This window comes from Monomorium pharaonis, chromosome 8, assembly GCF_013373865.1.
Source record: "Monomorium pharaonis isolate MP-MQ-018 chromosome 8, ASM1337386v2, whole genome shotgun sequence".
NCBI lineage: Eukaryota > Metazoa > Arthropoda > Insecta > Hymenoptera > Formicidae > Monomorium > Monomorium pharaonis.
Genome location: NC_050474.1, coordinates 1,185,428 through 1,209,693, shown reverse-complemented (window position 1 = coordinate 1,209,693; position 24,266 = coordinate 1,185,428). Strand labels below are relative to the sequence as shown.

At 37.4% G+C, this 24,266-nt stretch overlaps 1 protein-coding gene across 3 annotated transcripts in view; it reads right to left on the bottom strand.

Moving 5' to 3' along the window:
• LOC105840631 (sestrin-3) overlaps positions 1–24,266 on the bottom strand; it is a 172,601-nt gene that overhangs the window by 105,252 nt on the left and 43,083 nt on the right. For all 3 annotated transcript variants that reach the window (XM_028189883.2, XM_036290521.1, XM_028189882.2), the window contains exon 6: positions 9,755–9,784. In XM_028189883.2, coding sequence (XP_028045684.1) covers positions 9,755–9,784 — 30 coding nt within the window. The remainder of the gene's footprint in view (positions 1–9,754; positions 9,785–24,266) is intronic.

The window sequence follows — 24,266 nt, the reverse complement described above, 5'->3', positions numbered from 1 at the left end:
AGACTTACGCGAGAGGAGACATGTTTTAATGTTAGAATAATAGTGGAGTAGCGGGTTAATCTTTACAACTGTTAATAAATTAAACTGACAACCATAATGCAACGATAGTTAAATCCGTCCCAAACGAGCACACTTTGCCAGGTACTCGATTTTGCATGTAATAAAAAATCCACGCGATGTTTTGCGTTTATCTCTCATACGTGACGCACATAAATGCAAAGATAAACGCAAAAATCTGTATCACCTTTTTTTATTAAGAAGCAAAGATTCCAGCAAACTTACAAATATAATTTAACACTGAAATATTTCAATTTGATGTTTCGTCTATTTTTAAAGTACTTAAGGCTTTAAACATTTTATTATGTCCGTGATGACATTAAAAAACGACAATTGTATCGCATTAGCATGGCGAACTTCAGACTAGCGCTAATATATGTGGAAGTAAATCAATTTCCTCGGGCGCTCGGCGGAATTTCTCGCCGGAATTGCTCGCAGCCCGCGTTAATCCGTTATCGCCGACTTTCTTTACAACGTTGCCGTTTAACGACGAGTGAAACGACTTGTCCTTGACTCGTCTCACGAAACCGGCTATTAAAAGTTTCCGTGTCTGTTCTCCCTAGCGGTGTTTCTTTCACTCGCGTTTCTTCCCCCAGGCTTCAGCTCGCCTGCGTGCGACGTGCGTGCTAGATTGCGCGTATATATACTTCGGCGCCAAGAAGCACGTGGTGCTTCTGGCACTTTGGCGCCGCACGAGAGACTTCGAAAGAAGAAGGAAAGCCGACTGCCTGTCTGTCATTTGACGCTGATTTAGCAATTAAAATTGCGACAAGTTCGTTCGGATGGATTTTCACACAACGTGTCATACTTAACATAACAGTCGTATTCCTCTTCAATCGAAAATTTATTAATTTTAAATTGTTATCATGTTTTATAAAAATCCAAGATGTGGCCTAGACTATAATCAATAAAAAACATTTCACGAGCTTTGGAGATGTTAATAAGAAATCCTAATTTATTATGTAAAAGCTTTCAGCTTCATAAAAATATAAACAGATAAGCCCTTGCTGTTTCATGATTTTGTTAATATAATTTTAATTTAAATTGTCTCAGCAGTTTTAATTTAGAATACAAACACGCAAAGTCTTTTCATACTGTTCACGATAATTAAGTAATCTCTGAGATTGTAACCGCCGATAATTTGAAAAAGAATATATAATAAAGTCAAAGCACGAACGAAATTATATTTGGAAAAATTATTATAGCGTCAACAATAGTAGTTTACTTTACGAGAAGAAATGTATGAGAGGAGCGAAAAGGACCAAGGTTTATCTTCCCTATGCGGCGGATTCGTCGCGCCGTCGCGTTACATTATCGCCGGTGATGACTGTGATCGTGTTTATCTTACTTTACAAAACTGCTCCCTTCACACGTGATTCACTGCAGACGCGTATTGCGAATCGCACTTACGCCCGTGGAGAGACACAGCCTCGTAAAGTTTACTGCATTATAAATAAACGCCCGCGAAGGCAGCGCGAAACAAAAGGGCGATTCCCGAAATTAAGCTGAATGGCTATATACGTGTAATGTCGGAAGTGGAATATTTTTCTGAAATCTTTCGTGGAGTTCGGATAATATTCTCTTTCTGTAGAAAAAAAAAACAAGAAGGAACGACGTGAGATGCATAAAAATAGCTCTTTTGTTTGGTACATTTGTCACGCGAAGAGGATATAAAAGTCACTAAAGACAAGATATCTCAAATGCATGTGAAAACCTTTAAAAAGAAACAGATGTTTAGATTTAAATAGAGGTACATATGAGTCAACTTACAATGTAAAAATATTTCGAAATATGTCTTACATTCAGTAGTAGATAAACATCCTTTAGCTATTTATGTAAAATCGAAAATCATTTGATGAATGATAATCACGTGGTAATAATATTCCATTGACTTATCATATGCAAGCCCTTCATACATAAATACCTCACTTATAGCAAATTAATAGAATAAACCACATGATCAAATTATGAAACACTTTATATTGTGCAAAATATTAAAATTTACATCGATTGTAAATTTATTTTATCCCCGAACATTAATACAATTACATTTCAATCCTTAAGAAAATTTGTCTAGAATTATTCGGATTTTTTAACTTGATATTTTGTTTCTTATTTGTATACCTACACAAAAATATATAAATGAATAAAGAAATTAATACATACATATATATTTTTTCCTATTTTTTCCTATTTTTAAGTTAATTTATGTATTCCTAAATGATTTGAGCAATCAATAAAAGTAGTAGTTAGTATATCTATTTAAAAAATCTACCAATAAAGAAATCGATAAAATGTAATAAAAATTCGATCAATTAGTGTATGCGGCCATATTGAGATGTCCGAAAGGATGTCACAGGTGATCGATCGGTTCCCTATAGACGCGTTCAACGTGCGAGAGGCACTTGCCCTTTGATTTGCAAGTCTCTCACAATGTGCCCCTCTGGCACATAAATCCCCGTCGTTGCGAACGCCACGACCGCAAAGGGTTAATTGCTATATGTAAATCACACAGGGCCACACCACGTGTACGCGGTACACATACACCATACCTTTCCCCGATCGCAGTTTCGATCTCGTAACCTGCATCGGTTACATTATTTATCTATCGAGCGGTAACACCGGGTGATTCGAGCGTATTTATTAATGGACAAACGGACGCGTTCGCGTCGCAGAGAAATGTTAATTGAACGGAATCCCGACGTGATCCTGCATTTGTTGCCGTCGGCTTAATGACATTCCAGGAAGTTGAATCGGCGGCTTTACTCTTAAAGCCACCGCTTTTGATTCGGGGGAGTTCGACTTTCACGCGCGCTTAAATCGTTAAGCTCCACACAGCCCGAGTAGAAAGACACGCAAGGCGGAATCACGAATCCTGTGTACATACGATAATTAGAGTAATCAGCGTGCTTATTATATCCCACTGCTGGAAATAGGCTTCTCACACGCACAGACCAAATGCAAATGACAGGGAAAAATTTCTGTAAGCTTTTATTGAGTCTCAAGAGAAAAGATGAGCAGCAATAAGTGGAGAGAGAAGAAGTGAGCTTATAAGAATAAAATTATCATTCCCTCGTCCAATCGTAACGCGAGTTATCGCAGTAATGCGCTGATATTCCGCTGCAAATGAACACAATACGGAGATTTTTCTCCGCTACAGTGACGCACATTACACGTCACGGCAAATTATCGTTTCAGGTATGTGCAGTGACGCGCGGTACACGTCATTGTAGCCGAGGGTATACTTCACTTCTAGCTCCTGCTCTTTACGTACTCGAAAGGTTAACGACCGTTCGGCAAGCTTTATATTAAATTATCGTATTAACCCATTTGCATTCGCAGCCATAACATCTTGTCTCTGATATCGGAAACTATCATGAACTTTTCATAAAAATTGTTTCTTTAACTTTTCGACCTACCAACGTTCTTACCAACAGAATGAAACGCACATGGAGATTTCATTGACGTACAGAAATGATATGAGTTATGTAATTCATCTCTAGTCACTAAAAAATTTAACACTTAATATTTAATAAGACGTGTAAACGTATGCAGTATAGTAAATTACTGTAGTTTATGTAAATTTAATTCGCACCCGTGAGTCTCACGAATAAAAATTATATTTTATTTAACATAGTTTCGCGCAAATATTTATTTTGTTGTACAATATAATGGAGTAAATTTAAATATTCAAAGAGTAAAGGTGAGAAAAATTAGACTCGTAGATTACCGTAACCCATTATCAAGTCCTTGAAGTACCAATTAGCGAATCTATGCGTAATCATATCTGTTATGGCTGCCGTTCGAGATAAAACGTTACTTTAAGCTTACGCTTCAGAGTGTATCGCGAGAAATTAATAATTCTCTCTTCCACTCAACGCTGCTCCTCATCGACAAGCTCTCGCGCTCAAGGAAAATCCGTAAACGTATGTATTGATATTCGAAGAGGCAGGAAGTGAGATTCGAGCAAAACTCGCAGAGAACTGTAACGCATTATCGAGTAACCAATTATCGAAGCACGAATTACCAAAACCAAGCGTAATCGAATCTGCTGCGGCTGTCATTACGGATAAACGTTTCGTTGGATTATTCACGCTTCAACATATCACGGAGAAATTAACGGTTCTACTCGACGATTCGTTTCGACCGGATTCCGCATGAGGCCCCCGTCGAAATAAACGATTCCATGCGATATCGATCGCGACATTTGTGAGATTCGCGTGCGTTTCTCTGCGAAACGTCAGTCCGGACGAACGCGTTTCATTACGCAAATGATTTTCCATTTATTAATAGCCGCGATTTGGCAACCACTGTTGTTTATCAAGCTCGACCATATACGTCACGCGTGTATGCATGTAACACACGTATACTAGTTACTAACGAATTAACGTACGTACATATAGCGCTGTTCAGGGACGCTAATCGCCGACGTAACGTGAGTCGAGAATCCCTGATGTGATATTATTCGCGTCGCGGAATATCGCGTTACCGTAATATTAAATTTCGCGTAAAAGCTCTCGCAAGAACTATGACTTAGTATTTCAAAAACTTCTGTAACTAGACGATTCAGAATTACATGTAAGAATTGAGAAAATTATGTTTCATCGTATGGTTCTTGTTTGATTATTTTCTACAAAATAATCAAAATAAGATGTATAACAAAAGGAAAAAAAAATTAAAAAAGAAACAAAATTGAGAAAGTTATTAAAATGATTTAAGCATTTTCGATTTTAAATGTAAATTAAATCTATACAAATCGATTCGTCTAAAAATAAAATCAAGGGATATTGAAATAGATAAAAATTGTCGGTTTTTAAGTGAGATTGAAACTATTGTATGCACATATGTACGTGAGTTATATGTCAGTTCGTTCTATATACGCACAACCATAAATTGTAAATGATGGTGTTGCAAACGAACGCCGAGCACGAACGTTTCTCGCGCATACGCTCATGGATGGTGGGCAAAATTTGCACGTAATATGCGAAAGCGAGTTTGGGAATTTCAAAGCAGACATCGCTAGCTGACAACAGATGCACGATGACGGTCGAGTTTCGCATTTCGATAATTACAAGCGGAAGCTGTACTTTCCGCGTATTATCCGTTACGAACAGCCATCCGAGATGACAAACATTTTATGTAAATCATCTCAAATGTGTGCCAGTTGCAATTGCCACTTACACGGATCTCTTAATTTAAAAAAATTACTACTAGTAATTTCGCAAAAAATAAAGACTTTAATTTTCTTGTTTTCAAGTTATTCTTTTTTCTTCTCCTTCCTTGAATTTAATTATAACAATCCACAAAGACCTTGAAAAACGATAGTCATTAAATTAGTAAGTAGTGTAATTAACATAAAAAATGTATAACTCACTTGTAATTATGTGCGTGTGTACACACACACACACACATACTTGAAAGAAATTAGAAATAATAATTATAAATGTAAATTCAAAGATAATTAAATAATCATTTAATGATAACTATAAATAAATTACATCGAAGGTGCGATAGTAATATTACGATATTACGATACGATTATGGAAAATGAGCCATCTAATTACGACCACTCGCACGTCATCGTAAAGTCGTTAAGGAATAATGAGCACCAATTTTATCGGGTGTTACTTCGACGAGGATGTTTTCTCCGCTGTCATAATCATCCCGGTTAATCGCGCAACTTCGAGCCCGTGCTCGGAATGGCGAACGTGTCTACCGGAGAAGTCATTAACCCAATTGATCGATCCTGCAGAGTCCCATCGTTCGTATACTTTCACCAAAAAACGCGGCAGCGCTTTTACTCTCTTGTGGCCTGAAATCCCCGGACGAAAATTAAGCCCGCGACCTCGATATTCCCGTCGTCAACTTGAATATGCATGCGAATTCCGTCCTGTTTACAACGAGTATCTGGCAAGCTCAACGACGCGATCGTCACGAGTGACACAGATATTTTCTCAACCTCTAAAAGGCACCTACAGCCAAGCGAACGCGCCACAAACCGGTATAATCCCTCCCTCTTTCTCACAGTGAGCAATTCCACCCCGAGCTCGAAAACATATCGTTGCGCAACACCGAAGCAAAGCTATTATCGCGTGGACGTTAAATCGACGTTGAATGAGTGCAGTCCGCGAGGCGCGGTCTTCCAACTCGGTAAGGAAACGATTAAGAACCGATTCCGACCTCGGAAGTGCCAGACTCGAGCTCTTTATGGTCGTATAGCGATCCGTTTGAAAACAAATCATTGCGTAACAAGGACTGAAACTATTCTCACATTGACATCAGATCGGCATAATGGCTTCCAAGCCGGTAACCAGCTCGAACCTATCCCGAGTTCGAGAGTTCGGAACCGGTCTCTTCGTCACGTTGCAATTCCGCTTCGCGAGTTCGCGATCGAAAACATATTGTTACGCAACCGCAAGCGAAGTTAGCGAACATTGTTTACCTCCGATAGCGAAAAAAGTCATTTGACTTTTTAACATTTGAAAGTTAACATTTGCACGTGTGACATATCTCCAATATTAATGGTAAAAAGGTCTAAATTAATAATGCAAATAATGCATTAAGTACAATATTTATAAAGGTTGTCGATTTAAACGTCGTACCAGCGTTACGACCTGTCCGCACTAAAAGTGTCGACTTGTCATTCGCGCCGTTAGAAATAACCGTTTGCACAAGAACATTAGAAGTACATTAGGAAACTACAGTTTATATATACATGCAAAGCGTACAAAATGCGCGTGGCCTGTTTCCCTCAAACTTCCATAATGACTTTGCTGTGCATAAAAGTGAATAACCGCATCTATAGTGATGCTCGCTCGAGTATCGTGCTATTAGGATACGTGTGCTTGAAACTATTTATTCAAGAGAGAAAGACGCAGGAGATAATGCAACGTACTGTGCAACCCGAGTTCTTCTTCTAACAATTGGTTGGCGATTAAATATAAAAAAACCCATAAATAATCAATTACGTTAAAAATCATAATTATTAAAATTAGGAGAAAAATATTATTAATAATATAGCTTCAGTTGAAAATGTTATTGTTTATTGCGGCAAAATTCGGAAACTGATTTCTTCTTAGCAAGCAACTACGTGACTGCGGCTCTTAGTGCTTTATGAACATCTTTGTAAAATTATTATCATTATTAATGCCGATTTTGCGGATAGCGTGTTGCGCCACTTAAGTTGGATACACGTGAAAATATTCAATCGAACAGCGAACGATCGACTATCTCATTGACCAACGACACTTTGCACCTGCAACGCGAGTCACGTGCGCGCAGTGCGACAGACTCCGACAGAATGTTCACCCCAGACACTAACTGAGCGCTAATGACACTCGATTTAATCACGCGCGCGTATATACGTGTGTCCATATATATGCACGAATGTATATTAATTATACACGATACCTGTCTACCATAGTCTACCGATAGTCTGTCGACAGAGGGTTTAAACTATATCCGATACGTCGTTTAAGTAAATAGACGATAAATGGCGGAGGCTACTTTTAATCGCGAGTTTATTTGCACTCAACGATGGCTTTGATAAACTAGATTATTGTTATTCGAGACGCTAATTAGAGACTTCATAACATTAATTACAATTTGCTTCGCGAACATAAATTTTACATATGTATTACGGGAAGAAAATTCGTGTTTTACCTACGGATTACTCCTACCATTCATTCTCATGTACAAAGGTGTACGGATCATTATTTCCCTTTTCCACGGAGACCCAGCAACACGCGACTGCGAAATGCAATCTAATAAAGCCGCTTTATCGCCGCGTAACGCACCGTGCTTGCTGTGCAGCACAAAAGTCGGTGTGCAACTATGCCGGGAATACGGGCTACAATTTGAATGTAGCACGGCGTCATTTGCATGTCAAAGGATAGTACAGTCGATTATGCTACCCGGTGCGGACGCGCGGTAGCAATATGATCGCACGAAGGTCGTAACCAGGAACACGCGGAATTACGCACACGTGATTCTCGTATTCGACTCGAACGAAGCCCCCCGCTGATCCGCGTCCAAATATAAACCCACGTGCCAACATATGAAAATTGGGCCTCGTGTGCCGGAACAGATGAATAAACGCGTGCAATTTTCGTCGGCGAGAAGTTCGACGACCGCTGAAATTGGATAATAAGCAATGCCGCGGTAAAATTGAAGAGAATCGTTCTTCAAGCTAAATTACGCAACAACACCGACGATTACGTGGAGGAGTTGCGACAGTTCCATTAGAACTAAGAAAAAATAAAAAGGGAGTTTTAATTGACGAGATTAATTTAAATTTTGACGTAGCGTCTCCCTTCTTTTCTAAAGATTCCTAAAGATTCCTAAAGATTGTAATTATTTATCATGGATTAACAACAGTAATTATTAGATACACATTAGACCATTATTAAAATATATATTCGATGATATAATACGATCTTAATTACGCATTATATATGTATGAAAAAGAAATGTATTAAATTATAAAAGTGTCAAGATGCATGCAAAAAGAAATATATCAACTATAAAAAGATCGAGTCTTTATGTCATTATCCTACGGCATATTTAACTTATATTGTGTTATATATCATTATTCTCAAATGCCGTATACAATTCCTCAGAATAGGTGGTCCTATCGCCAATACGAGATAACAGACATTTCTCGGATATTCGCAAATGCGAACGTGACTTCGCGGTACATTCTTTCGCGAATCTTCTTTTACGTAAAAATTCAATATGAATGAAGATTCAAGAAGATCCCCCAAAAAATGAATTCAAGAAAGTAAAAGTAACAATAGGTTGCGCAGCTTGATATTTTATCATTTCCGACACAGACTGACTATTTTTGCATTGACACATCTAATATTACTTTCCCTTTAATTTTTTAAATAAAGTCGAAATTGTTTTTGGCAAAAATTATAATAATCCATAACGTAAATAATAATTATCTAAAATATTTTGAAATGTGTTTACGAAATGTAAACCTTTTCAATTTCTAAGCATCATAACGCGATATTCATGTAACGTATTGAAAGCAAGAATTTCAAGATGCCTTTATAAAAAACTTTGATAAAGAAACTAGAGCATCGCTCTAAATCTAGCATTAACTAATCGATGACGAATTTTCATGAATTATATGCGGTAAGTCTTCTATAAATCTAAATATACCAGCATAACATAAAAATTACAAAGATCGAAGAATTAAGACTATCTAATATCGTATTATGATTAATTCGAGGCATTAACGACGTTGGAACAAAAATAGATAGATGATAAGGTAGACGGCAGATAAGTTGGAGTCGTTAGAATTTTTTGCATTCTCATTGACTATATCGTGTTGACTTGCCATTTTATGATAATGGTCCTGGTAAGCATATAATTTTCCGTGCGAAATTAACGCGTTATAATTTTTATACGTCTACAAAACGTTCCTCTTCGTCTATATTTAAATCGCGTAGTCTATACTTAACACAATACGGTTATCACCTATCGCATCCGTACATAGAGATTTTTCTGAATTTAATAATTGCGTATATTGTACAATAATTATTGTACATGCAAATCCCTTGAGGGGTTTATATCAAAACCGTAATTTTTTCGTTTCTTAACATAATGTGTTTTCTTTATTTTATGAGTACTATATCTTTCATGCAAAATTAAGTCACGTGTTATTATGTTTCTATATTCAGCGTAAACTCACCTTTTCGTCGAGATTGTTCAGATCCGGCAGCTGAAAAAAAAATACCAATTGTATTAATAAAATACGAAAATTATAATAATATACAAATTAATTATTTAATATTTGAATAGACGTATTTAAAATTCGAATGAGCAAGTCAATCAAGGAAGAGTTGCCGAGTACATATCACTCAAATCATTTTTTATTGTACTTCTCATTTAATACTGGATTTGCATAGAAATGAACGTTGAAAATTGTTAGCACAAAACATAAAATTATTGAAAAAGTATGAACTTGCCATACCGTTACGTACATTTAGCAACTCCTCTGCTTCACATTCAACAAATCATTAATCGCGATACGAGAAAAAAAAGATCCAACCGGTCCACTAGGCACGTTATTAAAAACAATGAATATTATTAAAATTAATTAGAGATCAAAGTATTAAATGTTAATTAATGTAAAACCAAATATTCTGGTTATTCTTAATGAAATGTTAATTAAGTGTAAAACCAGATCGGACGTTTAATCTCATTGCCAAATGCAACATTGTCGATCGATGCAGCACGTACTCAACATAAATTAACAATATTCATACAAAGTTGATATAAATAGTAATTAAGCGAGACCTTGCGTGTGTGAGCGTCTATCATGAAAAAGAGGTGGCTTGTACGCCACCTATCCAAGTCATTTCGAAATGATATCACCGGCTTTACCGACGACACAACCAGTTACATCGATCCGCGCGTACATATACAAGAGAGAAATGCTTTGCCGTCGGAGAGGCACCCGACAACGTCGGCAGATGCCGCCTAGCGTCGTAAAATTGCGAGATCCCTCGCAAATTGAAGGAAATTGATGCCAATTTGTATCAATCAGCCGTCGCGGCTGGTTACATTCTCGCGAGCTCGGCACACAACGTGTTGGGATTAATTTAATACTCGATGCGTCGGACTGCTTGATTAACTTTCATGGTCGTCGTACGTGCTCCGAAAGAGAAAAGGATGCATATGCCGAAGTCCTACGTCACTTTCACGAAAATCGATTTATCCGACACGTAACGCTTACGTTTGTAACGCGAATATACATTTTTCGCGAGACAAGAAAAATTAATATCGTCGACTTTACCGGACTGCGCCATTGAACGGGAACTTTGAAAGGAATAAAAACAGCCAAACAGATATTACGTTGAAATAACCAAACTGCTAACTGAGTGTAATAATTAAAAATCAATATGAAATACATATAAACGTACGATAAAAAATGTTCATAATATAAGCCTCGATTCAGTTTCTTTCTATACCGGAAGAGAAAGACGGACTCTACCGTTAATTCTCGCTATGTACGGTACAAAGTAACTGTGGTCCGAGATTTATATTGAAATGCGGATGCCGCAGGATGAATTGATCCGGCCGCTGGATCGGATTATTGAGAGAGAGCTCGGCTATCGATTTAAGTTTTCAGCGGTCCTTTTAGCGGCCCCCGTTTCTCCTCCCCCTTAACCCGGACAATATCGGAACCGCTGACTGTCCTCGGTCAGCGGAATCCGTTGCTGCTCCAGTAAATGCGTAATCGCGCATAAATCAGAGCGCGGGGAAGGAACGAGGCGCCGCGCGGCGCGATGCATATTTATGCGCCCGCAGCGCCGAGAAATTAAATTCACACATTTCATTGGCTCTATAAAGCATGCGCATATTTCGCACGACGGAGAAACGCTGAGAATGCAAGTCGTGGGAGGCGGGCACGAAAAGGACACGCGGAAGGTCCGGAAGAGATTCGTGCTTCCCGTGATCTCTTCCATTGTCCGCGCATACTAATTGGATTGCCTTCATTAAGACGTCCGCGAGCGTGGGCGTCGCGCGCGACGAATTCATTAACGATTCAACGTGGCAGCGGCGGCGACGGCAGCGCGTTGATGACGCAAAATTTTTGTACAACCCATATATCTTCTCGCTGCACGGCGCCACGACAGAGCCGTATTCTCGATTGCGAAACGCGTGAATGTCTTAGCTTATACTTATTCATAAGATTCAGATTATGCGGGATGCCGAATAATTTCGCCAGGGAAGATATGTTAAAGGAAGTTGATAAAAAATTAATGTAGTGTTTTATGATGTTACTTGAAATATCGGCTAGTATATTTCAAATGACGTCACGTGCAAAAACATTACATTAATCTTTCGTCAACCTCATTATTTATCCAACAATTGTTTGCACAAAATATGACTGAGTTTTTTAACTTTGTCAAATTATCACATTAACAGAAAGTTGAACTTTATGATCAAGCTCACATATTTCGTAAATAAAATTTTAATAATTCATACAATTATAATATGTAATTATATAAAATTATATAATTATAAAAGATTTTTTAATAAAAAACTAGAAACTTTAAAATGTCACAATAATTTGGTTTGTATACATTTAACATACGTAACACTAAAATCTTTACCGAGATCTTTGCGCGTTTTCGACTGATTGAGCATTCGCCATTGTCGGTCTACTTCGTTTAATTTGGCATTCGTATCCACACGTCTTCGTGCATTTGTGTGCGCAAGATTAAGGATTGAAATAGTTTAATGAGCCGTAAGTAGGTAATTGCGTGTATGTCGCGTGTATGCGAGTAGTAAATAGATTAACGGCTGTGAAGATGTCTATGAATGCGTATGGCTTTATTCTGGAAAATAAGTGAAAAGAGAAATCTTAAAATAAGATAGATACATTGAATCGATCAATGATGGAACTTGAATGAAAAGAGCGGCTCCTTTTCAACCTAATTTTTAATAAAACTCACTGCATGCATGGAACCATAGCAAAATGAAAGAATTGTACTTAATAATTCAGTCTCTCAATAAAATTATTCATTTACATCCCGCAACGAATTAATAAACTAAACTAAACATTATACTGATATTATATAACAAACAAAATATGAGCACAGATATATTTGTGCAACAATTTCCGCAACAGCTCTTCGAGAATAATTTGCGAGCTTGCAACGAGTAACGGGAAACTGACGCGGAAACAATGGCTGTATCTTGTTTGCGTTTTATTAGAAACATAAACAAATAGGATGTTGTTGATTATACATTCTCGTGGTCTATAACGATCCATGCATAATCACGCTTATGTATACAGTTTACTCCCAAATCTCGTATGCGCGCACAATTTGTCGCAACAGCATTGTCGCCGCATGACGACGGCACTTTACTGCGCGTGTGCGATTTACAACGACGAGTAAACTTTGATTTACCGGCGCCATCTCGGCCGAACGAAATTTCTGTGCCTGTGCATTCACAACAGCGAGGAGAAAAAAGGAGGCGACGTTGGTGCTCGCCGCGCTATACAGCACCGTAACGTTGAATAATCCATCGATTAGATCCCGCCTTTTCACCAGCACTTGATAAAATCAGCGTCGTTGCGTATTTTATTCCGCGGCCACCGTTTTGCAATCTAAAATTTCCCTCGATATTCTTCTATTCTCGTTCCCAGAAAACTTTTATCCGCGGGCATGAAAAATTTAACACGCGGTAGCAGTCGCGTTACGACGAAATATCTGCATCTTTATACTTCCACCGTCGTAAATGGCAACGAACAATGCCGAGCGATACGACGATATAATGAAATATTTCATCTGCGGAATATTTTATGAGTTAATGTTGTAAAGGATAGTACTTTCTAGACGTCGCGTCGCGTCGCGTCGCGTCGCTCGCGAATAAACCTTCGAACAAGTCGGCTATTAAATTATGTATATGTCTTTCGTCGATCATTTTGTGCTACGAATAAAGCAACGATTTATGAATATTGAAGCAATAATATTATAATTAACGAAGCAGACCGACAACCGTCATACTAATTACATTATTTGACAGATTATCATTGAGTCATCCAATTATTTATAAATCATTTCACCTCTTGATCAAATTATTAATAATTATGCCGCAATTACTTCCAGACGTGCACCCGTTGGCTTCACGCTAATCACGTTACGCTCGTCGCACCGTACTTCTCCGCGAGTTTCTCTCTCATTCCAGCATTTTCGAACAGCATTGTCGATTAAATATACAAAATCTCAGCGAGCGGTTGCAGTCTTCCGTGAAATTGCACGAAGTGCAGTACCGTTGCAGGTTAAAGAGACTGGGTTAGCGGGAGAGTCTCTTTAGTATTACCAGCCTCGTCCGGAGCAGAACCTCCTTCGTTTCAGCAGTAGAGACTTCGCCGATGCTCTCGCGCGAGCAAGAGAGAAAGAGAGAGCGAGTTTCTCGCGCACGTAAGCCACGTAGAAACTGGCTCTTCCTTTGAGGTTCTCGCTCGGTTTCGCTAAACGAAAAAATTTACCGCGAGCCTCTCTCGTCTCGTTGAAATTTATTTCAACTCGCCTCCCGCGAAGCTCTCATCTATCTTTCCGGTCCGTAAAGTAGAACTCGTGGTACGTTCCGAGGGTCGTGCCGACCGACGGACATAAACTCGCGCGTGCACGCAAGACCACGCGTAACGAATTTACGGCCGCCGACAAATAGAAGACGTTCATATAACGGTAGTGATGGTCCTCAAACCAATGACCGGCGATAGCGTACGAGAAGCCAAAGAAATGTACATAGGAAAACACAGACGGATTTGCGAGAATGAGAGCGGCTGAAAAAATGTATAGTTTCATTAACAATACATTAATAAAAAAAAAAAATAATGTATATCAAGTGAACGTCGTAATCGGACACTCTAATTTATTGATATCTAATTTTTTTTCAATAACGCGTATTATATTCAAAATTGAATAAAGTTAGTTAATAATTTAAATAAATTCGTATAAATCTATTATATAATAAACTAAAATTTATTATAATTTGAAATATTAAAGAAATATTAGTGTAAAATTACTGAAAGTGACGTTCGTTTCGGGTAGAATATTATTTTGTAAAATTTTGTTGGATAGAGAAAAAGAGCGATACGTCGCGCGCACGAGACTTCATAAATCCAAGTGATAATTTGATATCTTCCGAAGCAACAGCAAAATAATGATGCAAATTGCGCAAGAGACAGAAAACATGATTTTGTCGATAATATCACTTCGAAATATAGTAAAGCAGCACGACGCGCCGTAGTCCGCGTAAACGGTACGACGGTTTTATTGTCGCGTCGTCGACGTCACGTCTGAAAGAATCTATTTCTCGTTCTTCAGACTGTTATATCATAAGTATCTGATACTCGTGCGAACTATGAGCACCGTCACTGTATAATATAACGGTGTCGGCTCACGACGGCGAATATTCGCGACGCGCGGATCAGATGTTCGACGAGTGATTACGTTACAGACGCAATTACTGGCGCATTCTTTAATGACAGCTCATCAGACGTTTCTTTGGAGAACGGCACTCCTCCGAGAGCTCAAAGTCTCGACGACTTTGCTCGCCGATAACGTCACTGCTGCTGCTGCTGCTGATGCTGCTGCTGCTGCTGCTATTGACAAGTTTGTTGGTAATTTTCGAGAGTTCGTTTCCTTAATGTAAATTTGATGGCATGTATTCTGATGGGATATCCTACATAACACATAAATTACAGGCTGTTGTGTATCATGCTTACGCTTTATAATTGATTCCTTGGATGTTGTGTATCGTGAGAAAATATTATAATATAATATTCAATAAATAATTTATCAAGACAAATCAATTCTCTTCTGCATATAGAATACACATGAATTTAACAAATTCGTAAAAATTTTAATCCCCATTCCGCTCTCCTATTCTTTAATCTTACTCTACATTATTTATATCGTATCATTTAGGGCTAATCGGAAATTATACATCTCGGTCTTTGTATGTCGCATGAAAAAAAAACTAATTATAAAAACTGACATTAAAATCTTTATCTTCCCGATTACCATCATCACTTCAAGGTTATTACATACCGAATATCGTGTTCTCGCAAAAGTGATATTTGAACATTGGAGAATTAAAAAGAGAAAGGAAATAAATAATGTTATACGTAGATATTGAACTTGTGCTACGTACAAAAAGTGACGGCTTATCCGCCATACGAAGCTGCCTCTTCGGTTGTCGCTTCGCAACATCGACAGAATATAAATGATAGGAATATTCCGTGCGATCAAGTTGTTTCGAGTTCACCGACGACTTCGTATATTACGAGCAGGATATTACACCGTTCCCCTCGCTTTATAATCCTACAGCATGTCCGCATGGTCTTGCGAATTCGTAACCGGCTGTTACTCGGCTCTTAATCTAAAAGCTAACGATACAGCGAGGTCCATAAAACGGCCAGGATAAATCTGCAGTAGCACAGCTGCCGTACGGGACCATTAAATCTTAACAGCAGTCAGTGTAACCGATTTCTGGGATAAGAGAGAAATGGAAGAGAAGTGAATCGCTTGTGCCTCAATACCATCTGTAGTAAGTGTAGGTTGAATCAATCATCCGCCAACGACAAATAGTTCCGGATTTTTTGTTCACTTATTATTATTTCATCGCCTTTCTATTACACATACAAAATATTAACAAAATTTGGATTACCTGACATTTAGCAAAATATAATCGTCTTGAATTTTGTACCGTTATAAGATCGACGTATATCTTACAAGTAACTATACAACAATTATAAAAAAAGTCAGTCAAATATTCTCATTATCTATAACATTGAAAATCTTGGATAACATCCAAACATCAACGTCATCTGTCTCGATTATTAAATACTACAACTTATTCTTAAAAAATATGATTCTTTGAACGAGTTCTGAATCTATGGCTCGTTATAAATACAACCTCGTTCATCATGTACTAAATCAAGAAACTTTTCAACTTGTTCAAATTTTGTAAAAAAAAACTTTGCTTTATCATAAATTAAATTCAAAATCGCAGAAAAAACAGCTTTGCAACTGTTGTAAGACTCTTCAATTTGTTCCTGTTGCATCTAAATGTATAAATCAATCGTAAAAATATTTTTTAACAGTTGCAACTGTTTCCTGCTAACGCAGTTAATTTTCAACATAGGACTCTATAAGACAACATAGTCTCCATTAAGAGATCGTCGTCGTATTGATCGTATACTGCAAACGCGATTACAGTCATATAATCATTGCATTAAAACCCATTTATCTCTCTAACTCGATTCATTGGTCAAACAATTAACCGCGCGATGATTCTTGTCCCACGCCATTTCAGACAAACTTCACTCGAACATCCAACGGTCCACATTCAAAGGTGAATAACAAACCCCCCTCTGCCTCAAAAATGCTCAGTACTATTACAATATTCATAATTATGGGTACCGTAATATACAATAATATCTTATCATTCCTTGACCCAAGGATTAAAGCCATCGTGGACCATCAGATATAGCTTGAACGACCATTGAGGCCACCAGCATGAGAATATGGATGTCAATATCCGAGTATACTCATAGTTGAATATCAGTCAAAGGGATGATGTTGCCGATGCGAACCTTTCGATTGACGACTCGCCGCCGCCGTGATCGACGATAGGAGGCGGCGCGATCTAGCCCCCGATCAGGAGCCAAGGCAGGAGGATGGTAACACAAAGCGCCGCCACGCAACTAGACAGCATCGCCAACGGACTCGCGGCTGTTTCCATTTCCATGTTCTCCGCGCCACCGTAATCCTCGTCGGGCACGAATTCGCGTATTTCCACGTCGCATCGGAAGCACACGCGTGCCGTGCTGCTCTTGAAGTGAGATCCATCCTTGCGCAGCACCTGCGCCCCCGAGCCCTTACGCTCCAGCTTCCAACCGGGCTCCTGCATCAGCATCATCCCTATATTCTTTCGTCAAATTCGAGCGTTTCAAGATCAGAGACCCACGGTTCCGAATCTTCTCGATTCCCGCTGAATTCGTAGGTCGGACTCAAAAATCGCGAGAATGTTTGCCAAATGTTCCGTGAGGCGAAAATACGTTCTCGCGGAGAAACAGCTGGTTTAATTGGCTTCCAAAGACCCGCGTCGTTTCTATGAAGACAATATCTGCGCCAGCACCGCCGTTGTCTATTGGAAGATATACTGTCGATACCTGTAAAGGAAAGTTCTAGCATAAATCGGTGGACTGCGCGCTGTATCACATGACGATGGCGGCACTTTAATAACAAGATCGATCGCACACGATGGTTCAAAGAGACGATTCTACGTGACGAAAAGTTTTCATTAAGTTATGAATTTAAGTTATTGTAGAATTTCTTTTGTTTCTTGAATGATTACGAGTCTCGAGATCATTGGTTGCTAGATGTTATCGAAGGCTTAATTTTGTTTAATATGAGCAATAATGTTCTTAATTCATATTTCATATTATTAGAGAATTATATAGATATGTTTGGAGTCTTTTTATCTTTTGTTACTTCATTTACTCTATACTATTTGTTGGAACAATCGTACAAATGCATACAGCTGCTGCAAAACTTTTCTAAACCTCCGCAGCCGCGGCTTATCAAACATGTCACGTTTTATAAATGCATTACGGCCTCGAGCAAAAAGCCTAGAAACCGTTCATCGTAGTTCGTCGGCGATTCATCTTCCTGCCGGCTGGAACGAGTATTAATCGAAGCAACTTCGACAACTTCGCGACAGTTTCCGGCAGTGAGATCGCGGATAACGCACACTGTTAATACGGCCTCGGTCGATCGCCACATTGCACACTCATATTCACGATCGCGAGTAATTTTGTAAATGTACCGAAAAACGACGAAATAAAAACACACCCAAACCGAGCAGCGAGAACAACAAAATATACTAAAATTGCAAATAACAATCCGCTTTTATATTGTATAAATGTATAATAAAAATGTACGTTTTATCTGTTCGTATAATCTTAAATAAATATTGTAATTCTTTTAAAATAACTATCGTTGATCAAGAGAAATAGCGCGCAATTTTCGAGAGGTAATAAAAACAGCATTATAATGAAATTTTATTTACGAAAATCAATAAAGATTCGCACAGTATTAAAAACTTTTTATTACCATAAAAAAACATTATCCCAAGCTTTCCAATGCCAATGCAATTAGTACTGTTACGTCTATTTTTATCCAGCACAGCACATCCATTAAACATTTACACAAACATTGAAAATTAATGTGGATTAGAGAGGTACTTAAATACAGACGAATTGTTTATTTTATCTTTTATTTGTTTCTGTACTCAATTTTCTACAGAACTCTGAAATAGTCGGTGTTGCACTGCAGGTAATTAAACTGCAATTTGCCATGTCGATGACTACGGCTTGTCAAATTAAACCGTTTGCATGCGAGGCTAAACAGGTCGGGTGACAATGCAGCCTAATTATAGACGGTCGACAACTCACAACACCGATGTGGACCAACGTGAAAAGCGGATTCGCGATTACGATTATTGAGGATACACGCTTGCGCTCGACTATTATCGTAGTCATCGTCCTAATTCTACATTAATATTAGGATTTTACTGTTTATGACATAAACAAGACTAATTGCTTTTAATATCAATTTTAAAATTTATTATACTGTGAAATATATAAATATTTTTTTAAAAACTATAAAGAAATTATTATATGTCATTAAAAATTAATTAATAAAGGTTAAATAAAAGCTAGCTATATAAAATAATTGTTTCACATCGGTATAACCTCCATGATTATTCAAAACTTATACTTTGTCAGTTAACAAATATCACCGTATAATTTCGCGTGTTAATTATAAACTACAACATAAATTTAAAGTACATTGCGTCCGAACTTCGTGAATAACAATATGCTTCGGCATAATGAGATAGTTATTACAATATTAATACTCTTGCATAATTTTGGAAAAGTTACGCGCCGCAAATATTGTTTAGCGTGTCAAGTAGTTTTTGCGCATAGTAATTTTTAACTTTTAATTGCCCAAATTTGATTAATATAATCGTAGCTCGATAACTGAAAGTATAATAACATATTTGAAAGCAGACTTCATCATTGCCGCGGGGTTTTTACAGTTCTTGAGACAAGAGAAAACGCAAATGGAAGATGAAAAGTACCACGAAGTACTTACAACCATTTTTCTTGAAGTTAGTGAGACGAGGGTAATAGAATTTCCTTACGACCCGAATTTCTTTTGCTTTACTTTGCCGCAAGAATAATGACCATTGATTGTTGAAAGGTATCTTCCTATTCGAGGAAAAGATTACGATGCAGAAATTAAAGTATTAAAGTCAAGTACGTTCGTTAGTTGAACAATGGAAGGTTTGTGAATGCAAACAATGGATATCATCATTGGACAAAGTTCGATTCCATTCCATTCCATTTCTATTAATTTACCGAAGATTTAATTTTAATTATAATAAAGTTAAGAATATATCTAATTAAAATGTATTTTGTTTCATTAATTTAATCAAGAAAATGTATGTGCGCAGTAAAGTTAAAGTTAATAAATTGAGAATAAACAAATATGTATTCATTTTCTCACCCAGCCTAGATAAAAAAATTTATTTCAGCCGATTTCTATTTTAGTTTTCATTTAAACACTGAAAGCAATAACAATATTTATTTTTTATGACTATTTTCCTTTTATTATTGGAACTTTGTAGATAAAGTTTCACGCACGAAACACAATATCATTTAAAAGTCTTCTTTACTTTATCTATGTAGAATATAAAATCAAAATTTTATACGCGTTATTCTCGAAACTTGACTTTGGATTCTTTTCACGGTTCAATCCTTTGAAAACTGTTTTATTTTATAGCGTGAACATACTTATGCAAGTTGCCTCTCAATTCTTTTCGAGATTATATTTTATTCTCGACGAAAGTAACCAGCACGTCTATTCATTCAATTGTAAGCAAATTACAATGCGAAGTCGAGCCAACCGAGAATTTTATGGTGATAAACGTGACAAACATCGAAGTTTGTATCGAGAAAACGACGCTTTAAACTTCCTCGAGTTATTGTAGACCGAAGGAAAGGGTAACGAAGTTACATCAATGACGTACCCAAAGCTTTTCTATGAAGCTATCACTAACATAGTCAATAAGATAAGCATTGGATACATCAATGAAAGTATCGCCGTAAAACTACTGACATATTTGCTAATCGTTAATCACTACTATTTGCATCATTTCATTGGAAATATTAAAAGCGTGAGCAGAATTTACGTCACAAGACAAAGAAAGAAAAACACGTCATCGCGAGTACTAGTTGAGAAAGTGCATTGTATTTACGAACAAAGTGCACGAGCAAAGTCCTCGCGATGCGGTAATAATTCTGAAAACCTGTCGGAAAGTCGAAATCGGAAGAGACAGGCTTATTCCTATTTCTCGCATTCCAGGACCAATGTACCTTCGAGTCACAACTTGTACTACTTTCTCCGGATAATTAAGAATTTTATAAAAAAAAGAACGCTCGTCGTCATATGTATAGACGCCATTCACGTCGATACGTGCGAGGAGGCGACCATCGTGAATGCGAGTCATTTATTGTATGAATACGCCATTGCATTATCGCGGATGAGATAGTCCGCGATTTCTCTGACATCCACGCGAAGCGTCGTTTCCATTACTTACGGTAAAAACGACACGTGCCACTCGCAGCTGTATGATAATGTAAATATAACTCGTGGAAGAGCTCGCTAAAAAAAAATAGTGACCTCATTTAAAACTAATATTTCCGCTATTCGCGACAGCATATAGATGTATCAGAAAAAACCTGAAGCGAGTACGGGGTACATTGTATGAAACCTCACAACTCTTTCCTCAAACAACGATAACGAGACGCTTCGTGCGCTTATCCCGAGATTGGTTATCTAAAATGTACGAAAACATTTTATTATCTTCATGAATAATCTATTATCTCTCGTGATCGCGTATACGAAAATAAAAACTTAAATAATGCGTATGTAATACAGAAAGGACGTTTCATTGCGTGACATTTCCAATGGAAAACTAGATGGATGTAAAAAAAGAACAATAAATATTCAAATATGTATAACTTGCAACGGTACGTGTAAGTGAGCACCTGTATCAGAAATAAACCCAAGGACAAATGTACCTAATTTTAAAAACGAAAGAAAAAAGTCTCTGATTACCATTTTTCTTCCAATTTCCATGATATTGTACTTGCTAATAGTCACATTCCTATATCGGAGAAAACAACATGTACGCGACGTTAACTAAATTGTATAAACTAATCAAGCAGCTGATCAGCTTTGTTATATTTAAGATAATTGCACGCCATAAAAAATTTTGAATACTATTTATTCGATAAAAATCAAAACGCTCTCTTCATTAAAAACACAAACGAAAATGTGATATTTTTTTTCAGAGCAGCAACTTTCGGAGCGCGAGTATTCATATATGTATATGTATGTCGCCGAATGCGACGGCGGGACGCGAAAAATCCGCTCGCGGATCATGTCATTTGCAAAGGCTTTGTAGCCTTTTGTTCTACGAGCTGGTAAATCTCGGCGCAGCTTTGATGCTGCAATCCGGCTGAAAAGCGCCACGGCGCGCGGCGGCGCCGCGCGTTTTCCATGAACGCGGAATTCACGACAGCGAAAACACGGAAAAATGCCAGCCGCGCGTCATGTCAGAGAAATGCGGGTGAAAAACAGCGGCGTAACTGCAGTTACGGGAGAGTTTAATTTCAAGCGGTTTTTTATCCTAACGGAATTTTCATTTGGAAAATTATTCGCAAAGGTATTTTTTAATTTTGCACTTAAAAAACATGGGAAGAAAAAATTCATTAAAATTAAGAAATTTATAAGTGCATTGCGTCAATCTACGTTTTATTGAAAATATAATTTTTTTTATACGTTTCCGTTGTAATTGTAACGCATAAAGCGCTTTTTCCAAATAATGAACGAAAACTGAAAGAATGGCGACCGCGGGGGACCTTACGAACAAACACATTCGTTATTTTCGGTTTTGTAATAGTCTGGTCGACCGAATCGACAAATCTGACGGATTCGGCGACGCCCGTGCCAACGGTCGTTCTATAATTCTTTTTATCCGCCACAGCCATTGTCCTTTATCCAGCGGCAAAAATCTCTATGTCCACGTTGAAAAAGGGAGTTGTCGCGCGCGTCCGGAATTCTCCGTTTTTACGGACGGACGAGAAATATCCTTCGGAAAACGCGAACACGACGTGCCGTTTCGTGCAAACGCAGGTACGGCGATGATAAGGGCGATCTTTTTCATACAGCCGGGATCACAGTATTTCCCAGAATAAAAAGCGCTGATTCCGGACTTGTGAAAACTGTTAGTGCCGGATGATGATTATTAAAACTTAAATTTTTAGATCCATTGATGTACAGATTGTTGGAAAATTTCTAACTTTATCGATATCACGTCAACTCTATATATAAACTAGTTGAAAAAATAAATTATTATTTTCACACAGCATCCGTAACACATTAATAAATAATGTGCAAGAAAAACCGTTTTGCTAATGAAAATTACAAATGGCAATTAAATCAATAAATGCGATTAAGTATTAGAATTACGTATGTAATTATTAACGAGATACGCATTTATCGCGTTTTCTCGACGAACAGACCAATTTGCGATATACATGTCAACATTACTGTTTCGGTACTCTTGGCTCTTACGAGGAAACTGAGAACAAAAAGTGTGTGTACCTCGTCGCTTCGCGTACGTTTCGACTTTGTACGAAACGTAAGCGTAAACGATACGGATGAGTTACAAGTTACGTAATACCTAGATACTTTGACCACGTAAAAAAGGCATAGAAAAGCGTACACCTTTTAAGTAAAGTGTTTTGCAATTATTTAATTCTCCATTTTTTAATTGATACTATATTTATATTACGTTTATATTAAAATCCAGCAAAACATTTCAAAATATCAAAATTAAATTATATTCTTTACTTTAAGTAATCATACACCTATGCAGAATAAGTTAATTTTAGTAGTTAATATCTCATAATATTCCTACGCCTTATTTTTGTATAAAATAAAAAAAAATAAACACGAGTCTTCTTAATCTCCAAGTAATATTTTTACTCTTTCCTTAAAAGCCAAATACATATAGTCACTGTATGTACGACTTAAAAAAGCGCAGAGTTTAAATAGAACGATGTCAAAGCTAAGCTATATGACAAAGATAAGCTAGATTTACTAGCACAAACTTTAAAACCATAGTAACCATTGCAAAACAGCTTTGCTTTCATTACACAAATTTGACGAAGCATAGCTACGCTTTTCAAACAAATAATTACTAAAGGAATTGCGTCATAATTATATTCGTCATCTTTTTCCATCCAGCTTCCAGTACCATCAGGATAACTTTTTAATTAAAGGAATAAACTTCTTGAAATTCAATCGCGTAATTATACTACATTTATATTCCAAATGGTCTCGAAAGTAATGAATAGAATACAGCAATTACGCTATTTTCTATATTTATATTATTATCATATTGAATAATTTTAGCACAATTTAATAATGGTTTCAAAAGCAGTGACGCAAGAAGTCAATAATTATAAATATTAATTTGACGTTAAAAACGGCGAAGCTGACTTTGCATGTTTTTCACATTTAATCTCGAGTTATTGG